We start from the raw sequence: 10,960 nt of genomic DNA, 5'->3' as shown, positions 1-10,960 counted from the left end.
TTGGTTAATAAAAATATTGTGAAATGTGTAATTTAAAGACAATTGGGCACTAACATCACACTTTATAAGAGTCACACTTTAAGAGAGTTAATATTAGGATTTGCAAAGTTGACATTTTGTGGGGGAGATACTAGAAGGAGTGGACCGATATTGCCCATCTCCGAATACGATCTAAGTTTGATAATAATATAACGATGCACCAAGTTTGGACCAAATCGTATACTCCCTTCGAGAGTTATCGTGTGCACCAGCCAGCCAGACGGACAGACATCACTATATCGACTCAAAATGTCCTGAAACGGATTTGGTCCAAAGAGACCTAGGGTCTACAGCCGTTATTTCGATAAAGCACGTTTTGGCCGTATCAAAACATATATAGCATTTCTAGCCATGTGGCTGAGCGTATAAAAATGAGATTATTATACCCTCCACCTTGAAAAGGAAGGTATATTAACTTTGTCATTCCGTTTGTAACATTCCTAAATATTCGTCGGAAACCCCATAAAGAATATATATTCCTAATCAACATAAAATTCTAAGTCGATTTAACGATGTCTGTCCGTCTGTCTGTTGAAATCACGATACAACCCACATTATTTGACGTAGAGCTTTGGCAGAACAAATTGTATTGTGTCTAGGATGGTTGGTATTGAAAATGAGAAGTATCGGTCCACATATCGATATAGCTGCTGTATAATCCTACCTTCCAATACTATACAGTATTTTGATGATTTTTGCCACATTTTTCACCGCTTTGTCTAAAAATTGGTATTTGTAGGTCATAATGGGTTCTAGCTCCGGTGGCAGAATATTGAATATTTAGGTCCGCGTTTTCCTATAGTCCACATCTTATGATACCCACCGATATCCGCTATTTTGGTAATCCTAGTCACATTTACCCACGAAATTGTTAAAAATTTGGTATTTAAGAAAATTTGGTAGATGCCAATCCTTAAAGTATAGAGTTGCCTATAGAGATTCCCGCTTTGGTATGGCCCCCATATAACGGCCTCGCCCACTTTATGGTTTTTTGAAAAGTTTAACAGTATTATCCAAACGGTCTTACTGGCATTTGTAGTTTAAAGTTGAAGACGTTTGAATTCAGATACTTTTATATAAAAATGTAAAATGTAAATTCTTTACCCAAAGGTGGAGGGTATTTAAAGTTCGGCCCGGCAGAACTTAATGTTTTCTTACATGTTTTTCTTCCCGTTTTACCTTCTTTCTTCATACATAAATACGTATATTCTTTATTTGACCCCACCCTGTATTAACCAAATTTCTAAAACTTAATTTTCTCCTTTTTTCAGTATTTTTGCTGCTGCAGGTAAATTCCTAGGTAAATCGCAAACTTTTCAATTCCGCCATCGTGTCATTAAATTAGCGCCAAAATTGGGTGCCTTCGAATGGATACGAATTCAGTGAGTCCATTGCCAGATGCCCCTTTAGCCATGATGGAGAATGAGAAAACACCACCGGGAACACCTTCAGCCATGGATATGCCACCGCCACCAGATGAAAAGTAAGTAAAATTGAATGAAAGAATTCAACAACTGCAACAAATTTCCGATCAAATGCGCCCCATGATGAGCTAACCCAAATTTTGTGATTTACAAAAAAAAAAAATGAAAAAAAGAAACGGAATTCCTTCCAGCTGTGTGAATCTATTAAACGCATTGTAGCAATTTACACTTGATTTGAGTAAATGTGAAAATTGTCCAAAAAACTACTGAGGAAAAATGTCAGTTGTGGCCTAGATGAATGAGGAAGATGTTATGGGGGGAGGTAGAAAGGGGAGGAAGCTTATGATGTTTCCTCTTCAAAAGATAAAAATTTTAAAGCAGGTATTGAGAATTTGTGTTCGATGCAGAGAGAGAGAGTGTGTGGAATTGGATTCAAATTTTGTACAAAGTAAAAATTGCATCACATCAGTATTTTAGCATAACCCTCAAAATCCGACCAATTCATCTGCCTAAATTCCTTCATCTTCTGATCATTAAAATAATTTAACCATAAATGGTATTTCCTTCCTAATTTGCGATAATTTGCTCTCGACATTAATGACGATTTTCAGGGTACCGAAGATGCTCACTCATAGCCACATATAAGTGTTTGTATGTATGTGTGTGTGTGTGCACCAGCTCCATCATAATCATTTACTTAACTATCCGAAAATTACTTTAAATTGCTTGAAAAAAAAACAACAAAATAAATAAATGGAATGCCTCCGAACATCTGCAGCTCGCACAAATCACAGTTAAATTATTATTCATGAGGAGAATATTTTGTAGAGCGTTTATTGTTTTTTCTCTCTCTCTCACTCACTTAGATGACTAGGGTCGAGGAATGGAGAGAAATGCAAGTGGTGACAATGAATGATAGAAGTGAAGACATTTGTGTGGTTGATGTGAAAGTTAGTGTGTGTGAGTGTTTGTGAGTTAGCATTAAAATATTAAATTGCAAAAAAAATTGTAATTTTCATTTTCCTTTGGGGAGATGGGGAGATGGGGCGATGAGCTTAATGTGTGATTAGTAATGTCCTCCATCATGGAAGATATATTAACGTTGCTATTTGTTTTTGATAACTTTAAATGAGCCCTCAAACAGAATACTCGTATGATAATATACAAGGCTACTGATAGTTTATAGCTAATTTATATCTTTTGTCATACAAAATCCATTTTGACAAAATTTGTTTTTATACCCTCCACCATACTATGGAGGGTATATTAACTTTGTCATTCCGTTTGTAACTCCTCGAAATACTCATGTCAGACCCAAGAAAGCATATATATATTCTTGATCAGCGTAAAATTCTAGGTCGATTTAGCCATGTCGTCTGTCTGTCCGTCTGTCTGTTGTAATCACGCTATCTTTCGAACGAATTGAGATAGAAGGCTAAAATTTTGCACACAAGTTTATTTTTCCAGTAGGCAGGTTTTCATATAGCCCCCATATAACGGTACCTCCCTCCAGAATTTAAATGTGAACAAATCTTCTGTGTCTCTTACCATCGCTCATTACCGTGATACTGGTAGCGTAGCCCGACGTCATGGAAGTGGACGGAAGAAAACAGCAACATCAGCAGAATTGGTTCGAAATGTAAAGAAGCGACTTGATCGAAACCCGCGTAGCAGTGGCCGAAAAATGGCTCGCGAAAATATTCTAGACATTCCAACAGGACTCAACACCATCGCACTCAGCACGAGCCTCCCAATAATGGTTACAAAATGAAGTTCCTCGCTTCATTTCCAGCGCACAAAGGCAACCAAAATCTCCGGATATCAATCCGTTGAACTATTGTGTCTGGAGTATTTTGGAAAGTAAGGTTGGCACTAAATAATACCAAAGTGTCGATCACCTCAAGCAACCGCTTCGCCGGGCATGGGCCATAATACCGCAGAGCAACATTCGGGCAGCGTGTGACGGTTTCATTGCCCATTTGAAGGCCATAATTCGTGCCAATGGTGACTAAGTCGAACAAATCTAAACTTATGATTTTAGCCAAATTTTTCAAAGGAATAGTCTGAAAATCCACACAAGCAGTTCTCTCTGAGAAGAGAATTGTTTATATAGGCCTACGTTTTAGTATAGCAATTATATAACACTACCCCGAGTTACCTATGACGGAAAATTTTCTATGCAGGCCCATGTCTTAGTATAGCCCCCATACAACAGTTCCTCCCTTAATTCGGTATTTTGATGATATTAGAGACATTATTTAATTTTTTTATTTGAAGTTTGGAATCGGTACTACAGCCTAAGATAGAAAATTACTTATACAGCACCACATCTTCGTATTTTTTCCACGGTTTTTTTTTATTTTTTTTTTTTTGAAATTTTACAAGTTTTTTCCGAATGGTGTGGGGTATAAAAAGTTCGCCGAACATAGATGCTTTTACTTGTTTTTTTTTTTGCTTGTTTTACACTCCTATGTGATGGTGTTTTTATACCCTACACCACAAGGTGGTCAGGGTATTATGTCTTTGTGCATTTGTTTGTAACAGGCAAAAGAAAACGAGATAGACCCATAGTTCCTTTTGATGATCTGCATGGAATCTTATTTATTTATGCATGTCCGTCCGTCCGTCCGTCTGTCCATGTATTTTTGTAAACAAAGTACAGTTCGCATTTATTGCTCTATCCAGATAAAATTTTGCACGAATCATTTATTTGGCCCAAGGACGAACCCTATTGAAATTAGAGATAATTGGTCAAAATTTAGATATAGCTCCCATATATATCTTCGTCCGATTTGCCTTTTATTATGCACCAAACGTGTAATATCAGTCCGAATAGTATGGCATTTTGAAAGTACAATCAAATTGGAGCTGAAAACAAGTGTGCCAAATTTGATCGAAATCGGTTCAGATATAGCTATAGCTCCCATATATATTGTTCATCCGATTTGTTATTTTTGTCCTCCACAGCCGTAATATGCACTCTGTAATAACAATATTTGGGGAAATATATCAAATACAGCTCAGAAATACATTTGCTAAATTTTATAGAGATTGGTTCAGATTTGGATATAGCTCCCATACATAACTTCGTCCGATTTACCTTTTATTGTGCACCAAACGTGTAATATTTGTCCAAATGGGATGACATTTGGCACTTACGACCGAATTGAGTGTAGAAGCTAGTATGTCAAATTTGGTGAAGATCGGTTCAGATATTGCTATAGCTCCCATATATATAGTGTTCATCCGATTTGTTATATATGTTACCCACAGCCGTAACAACGATATTCAGGTAAAAATATATCAAATACAGCTCAGAAATATCTTTGCCAAATTTTATCGAGATCGGTTCCGATTTGGATGTGGCTCCCATAAATATCTTTATCCGATTTCAAATTAATTGTGCACCAAATGGGCAATACAAGTCCGAATTTCAAAGATACAAATGCTTCGGCATATTTAGTCTTTTGAACTTTAAATTATAATTATAATCATAGCGTGTGAATGATTGAATTCTCCCATAAAAACTTTTAATTGTTATGCGGAGCTCTACTAAATTGGCAAAGTGGTGTAGGGTATCATAAAGTCGGTCCCGCCCGACTTTAAGGCTTTCTTTACTGGTTAATATTTGTAAAATGCAGAAGATATATAGAGGAAAACTTCATATTTTATATAAGAAGAATATGAAGATGAGTCTGCTCTTCCTCACTTGTCCTTTAAAAGGAGACGATTATAAAATGGCCTTTCTAGACCCGCAATAAACAATAAATCCTGTCCGTTATGTATGGAAATCTTTGCAAATTTTTAAATAATAGGGGACCGATTTTTTCAATAGAAAATAAATCCACAGTGTTACTGTGGATAAATATTTTTTCAATACGGGAAAATTCTTGCGTTACTTGGAATCGATGTTTTATATAAAAAAGTTCCGATTTTTTATATGAAAAATTATCAGTGTAACTGTAGCACGGTTTTTTTTTTTAGGGGGAAGCCCAAATTATTTGGTGATAGATTCTTTTATAAGTTAGTAAATATCTCATCGTCCCAGTAAATTTTGAAATTCACAGGTGTAATCTGATAATTTCTTAAATGTGGGAAAAGATCCGCAAAAGAAAAACCTATGCAACTTTTATTTTTTTAAACTTTTTTCATGTTTCCTGAAGAAAATAGAGAGCCTCTTTTTAAAGGCTTTTAAACAAATTTTCTTAAACTATTTTTAAGACTAGCATTTCAAGTCCTTTGAGTACTGTCCCAGATGTGAATACACTTAAAAACAAAAATACTTAACCTTTGAGAAACTATAAATATTTAAATATAATCCTCATTTTTTTCATTATCCTCCAAACTCGTAAAGCTCACCACACCCCGAATATAAAAAATCCAAATAAATTCTTCCTTTATATGACTTTTTCTCTCCTCCATTGTTGTCTTTCCCAGAACCCATTTAGACACTCAATGTGCCACATAACATGCCCCCCGCTCCGCCCATAACAAATGATTCGCAATTAATTAGTTTCCAACCTTGGAGCATTCAATTACCACCTGTAATAACTTGTTATTGTTGCCCTTAAAGGTTATCAAAAGAATAAAACAAAAAGGAAGGGCAACAGAAGGGGTGGTGGGGGTTGGGTGGGAGTGTAGTTTCTGGCGCAACACTGTTTTGTTGCTTCCTTATCTTGCATTCCACCCCGGGGATGAGTGACTAATGTCCCAAAGAAAATAAACAATGTATTCTTATGGCAGAAAGGGGGAGGGGAGAAAGTGGTGAGGATGAAGGGAGTGTGAGAGCGATGAAAGTGAACAATAAAAATTGATTTTGTATAATTTTTGTGGTTTTGGTTGAAGGCGATGAGAGTGGAAGGGGAGGGGGGAAGGAGTTTTGGAACACCTGTCCATGCCCGGACAAATGTTCAACCCTAAAATGTGGGAAAGGGAGAGAGCAGTGAAATAAACCTCTAAGCATTGGGGAAGAATGTTATGTTAGTCGGGGCATGAGTCGTAGGAAAACAAACAAATGAGAATTACCTTGGCACGCCATAAACTGTTGAATCCGTTTCGACTATTAAATGGAAATCATAGTCGACACTCACTCACATGTTGATGGTGGTACCTTATGTCATTTTATGGAACACTCACACAAACACCTTAATACATGTCGGGTAGGTCACACATGTTCGATCCCTGGGCATTATAATTACATTGCTGTAAGTCAGGGTGAAGCGGGAGGAGGAGGGCTTAACACAAAAATAAGAAATTGACTAAAAATAGAATTTCGATTTGTTTTTGCTGTCATATTTCATCATGAATCCATCCTCGTGCGGGACTATTAATAACAAATTATGGCCAAGGTGTTAAAGGATAATAAAAAGTTCATTTGAAGGATGGTTTGGTCACGAAATATTTGTAATTGATTTTTCATAAACTGGAAAATCTGTTCTAATCGGAGTGGGAGTAAAGAAGTTTCTCCGCAGGAAACGAAGTATAAATTTATTACTGCCCTGAATATCTTTTTTAGAAAATATAGACGACCTTCAAGCTAAAACTTTTATATGCAAATTATTTTGCGATGACTTAATTGTTTTCATATGACGGGACGTTGTCTGCCTGTTATCTGCTAGTTGCATTTCAGAGTCAAGATAAGACTCAGACTGTCTATCACAGAAGTTGATAGGAGCAGTATACAAGGTAATTTTCAAATGCTGAGATAGAAACAAATTAGCACTGTCAAATCTCTAGAAAGCAGTCATGAGACATTGAAAGAATTTTCTGTAAATAGAACCCCTTTTGGAAAAAGATTTGTATGTTTTCAATTAGTTTTTCTAGAACGAAGCCCTTCATCAAGTCTTCTAGAGACAGCTAACCTTAAGTTAAGTTACACCACAGATTCAAAACATACAAACGATATTCTGTAGAAAATTTACTTTCTAGATGGATGTTCTGCAAAAGAATACATTCTGCCGATTTTTCATAGTCAGAAAATCTTCTAGTATTCTTTTAATAGAAGACTTTCAAAAAATCAATTTAAGTATTGGAGATCTAAACAAGCAAAAAACATTAAGTGCCGAACTTTTAATACCATCCATCTTTGGGTAAAGAAAACATATTTATATAAAAGTATCTGAATTCAAACGTACAAAAATGTGGACCTACATATTTAATGTTCTGCCACCGGAGCCTATTATGAAATACAAATAAAAATGTTTAGACAGAAAACTGAATATCCGGAGGTACAATTATGTGGGGGCTATACAAAAACGTGGACCTATATACAATGTTTCGCCACCAAAGCTAGAACCCATTATGACCTACAAATATCAATTTTTCGACAAATCTGTGAAAAAATGTGGCGAAAAATCGACTTAGTATTTTATGCTGAGTAATGAATATACAAGGTGAGATAAAAGAACTACAACCAACTTCAGACTGCTGTCATTTCTAAGCCACTCGTCCGACAGTTGTTAAAATTATTCCAGTGACAGCTCATTATATTGTTTACAAGCGTACAGAAGCATTTGGGTGAGAATTTTCCAGAACAAAATGCTACTTGTGTTGGAATTCAAGCGTGATAGGGTGATTTCTTTATATTTGGCTGGAAAACCACAATTGGCTATCGTTAGAACACTCCAGCATATAAATGTGAATAAATCTTTTGTGTCTCGTTACCGTGATTGGTAGCATAGCCCGACGTCAAGGAAGTGCACGGAAGAAAACAGCAACATAACCAGAAATGGTTCGAAAAGTAAACAAGGGACTTGATCAAAACTCGCGCCGCTGTAGCTCGTGAACAGAACATATCGCAATATTCCATTCGGCAAATATTGAAAAATGAGCTCGAGGTAAAGCCATTGAAATTCCAAAAACTGCAAGAACTTACACCGCAACAGAAAGCACAAACAACATTCGGGCAGCATGTGACGGTTTTATTGGCCGTTTGAAGGCCATATTCCGTGCCAAAGGTAACCAATTCGAACAAATCTAAACTTATTCTAAAATTTGATGCTATTTCCGATATTTTTTGCATTCATTCAATAAAATTAAAAAACCAACTTACATGGTTATGCTACTTTGTTCAGGTAGAAGGAAAGCATAACAAGTGAAGAACGATGAAAATGTTTATAAGTGAGGTTGTAATATTTAGAAGATTTTCCCAAAGAATTTTAGTTTTATTTAATTCTTTAGTCCCTCTTCTATTGAGCTTACGATCTCGTCACTTGGTTAAAAAATATTTTTTGTCATAGAAATTATTTTTAATATAACTTCTGGGGAGAATATCCCAGACAAAAAACATGGGAACTGATGACGATTGGTGGCTCTTTCCGAAACCTAGTTATTCCCTGCCTTACCCCCTGCTAAACATTACCATCGTTCTCCACTAACAAACATTGTTTTTATAAAAACAGCAATAAAGGGATTAATCCTGACCATTTTGTAACAACAAATTACTATGGTATCCTGAACAAACAAAGCCAACACTGTTCTATTAAAAATGTAAATATTATGGCGTTTGACTATGTTGCAGTTTGTTTATCTCACCCTGTGTATGGACTTTTTCACAGATCTCCTATAAATCGAACACCATCAGTCGATTTTTTTTATAAAATATTTCTACCTATACTTGAAAGGTCTTAAAAATATGACCAGCTAAAAGCACACCTTTTCAGATTTTCTATAGTTTGACCTCTAATAGACCTTCATTGGATAGAAGAAGTTCGAAAGGGTCTTAACCAGATCAAAGATATCCAAGGAATTTTTTTGTCGATAAAATATGCGCAATAGCCTTCTTATAGTCTAAGTGTCTTCAACAGGTCTTCAGATGATATAAAACTTTCATAGATGTTCTGGTGATTGGAGACCTTCAACAGGCTTTCTATGGATTTATAAACTTTAAGAGAACTTCCATGGGGAGACGACTTAAAAAAGACATTTTATAGTAAAAAGACCTTCAATTATAGCAAGAAATAGGCTGTAAACTGAAAATAGACATTAGAAACCATAAATTGGATAATTTATAATACCCTCCACTATTTTGAAGGAACTTGAAAATTTTCCAAAAAAAAAAAAAAATTCATCGTAACCTGTATTATAGGAGCTTCACAAAGACGTGCACCTATGTAGGCAATTTTCTGTCATAGGTTGTAGTACTCATTTCGAGCTTTAAATACGAAATTTGAAACAATTCCGTTAATAATGTCTCTAAAATACATGGTGGCTCTACGAAAACATGTACCAGCATATGCATTTAAAAATGCATATCATCAAAATACCCAATACCGGGGGTACAGTATCGTGGACCAATATAGCCCATCTTCGAACTTGACCTGCCTGCAGACAAAATACAGATCTGTGCAAAATTTTATCTTCGTTAGGTCTAATTTTTTTTCGATGAGTTACAAACGGAATGACGAACCCTCTATACTATGTATGGTGGAGGGTATAAAAAGCCTATATAATATGAACGTTGATATGTCTTCAAAAGAAATGAAATCGGTAATGTTTTGAAATGAACAAGGAATACAAATGCAAATTGGGATTCTTATAAAATTCAGTGTAAAATATTATTCATAATTAATCGAAGCGGATAATTGCAAGCATAGAACATTGAAATGCGGTGTACAAGTTTGCACTCCAGCAGTGAATATTTTGTTCAGAAATATCTGGTAGTCGATATAATAAAGATATTTCCAATAAAGATAAATATAATAGAGATAAAATTGCCTTACTCTCTGACAACAAAGATCGTCTAAAATTATCTTATTATAGTCTACTGTTTATATTTCCATTTCGCATCATCAAATTTTATTTAATTGCGCTTATATACAGATGAAAATATTTGTGTTACTTTTATAAACAAATTGATTTTAGTTCCCATGATATAAGTGTAAAATGTCTTGTAACAATTGTTTTTTTTTTTTTTTCTAATACTTAAATCTTTAATTGAAAAGAAGAAGTAAATTCAAATAGTTAACGGCTAAACCTTGCCAAAACGGTTTTAGTGGAGACACCCACCCATACAATGTTAAGTTAACAGAACAGCACAAAAATACTGTGATTGGTAATAATGTGTATATTAAAGTGGGTACAATTTTTCGATATACAATTATTTATTTTCCCCCCAAAAATATTCCACAATTTAACATATTAAAAAATATATTTGTTAAATTAAATTTATCATCTAACACCAAAAAATATCACTGTAACATTTTACGTCGATATGTCCGTCTGTTCAAATTATATTAGAAATCCCCCTATTAAAGATAGAACTTTGAAATTTTGCACAGTCATTGATAGTAGTCCTAGCATGGACGGACCACGTTTCAATAATAGTATCTCCTGACTTTCGGGTATTGAGATTTTGGTCTCAATTTTCAATTGGGTAGATTTACACCTCCCCAAAAAGATTTAATATGTGCTTATTTTTTGGTATAAACCCGTAACATTATATTTCCTATTTTTCGGTATTTTGACGGGGTTGGCCTAAATTTCTTACCAAATAAGCT

General features: G+C 35.1%; 1 protein-coding gene across 1 annotated transcript in view; it reads left to right on the top strand.

The window, feature by feature from the left end:
- Positions 1-1,332: 1,332 nt before the first annotated feature.
- The window catches only part of LOC101889731 (uncharacterized), a 55,874-nt gene continuing 46,246 nt past the window's right edge, over positions 1,333-10,960 (top strand). The window contains exon 1 of the mRNA XM_005174808.4: positions 1,333-1,522. Within this exon, the coding sequence (XP_005174865.1) occupies positions 1,407-1,522 (116 nt within the window). The 5' untranslated portion in view covers positions 1,333-1,406. The remainder of the gene's footprint in view (positions 1,523-10,960) is intronic.

The sequence above is a fragment of the Musca domestica genome, unplaced genomic scaffold (genome assembly GCF_030504385.1).
Source record: "Musca domestica strain aabys unplaced genomic scaffold, Musca_domestica.polishedcontigs.V.1.1 8, whole genome shotgun sequence".
In the NCBI taxonomy this organism is placed as follows: Eukaryota; Metazoa; Arthropoda; class Insecta; order Diptera; family Muscidae; genus Musca; species Musca domestica.
Note: the sequence above shows the minus strand (reverse complement) of the source record. Positions and strands in the feature narration are given on the sequence as shown.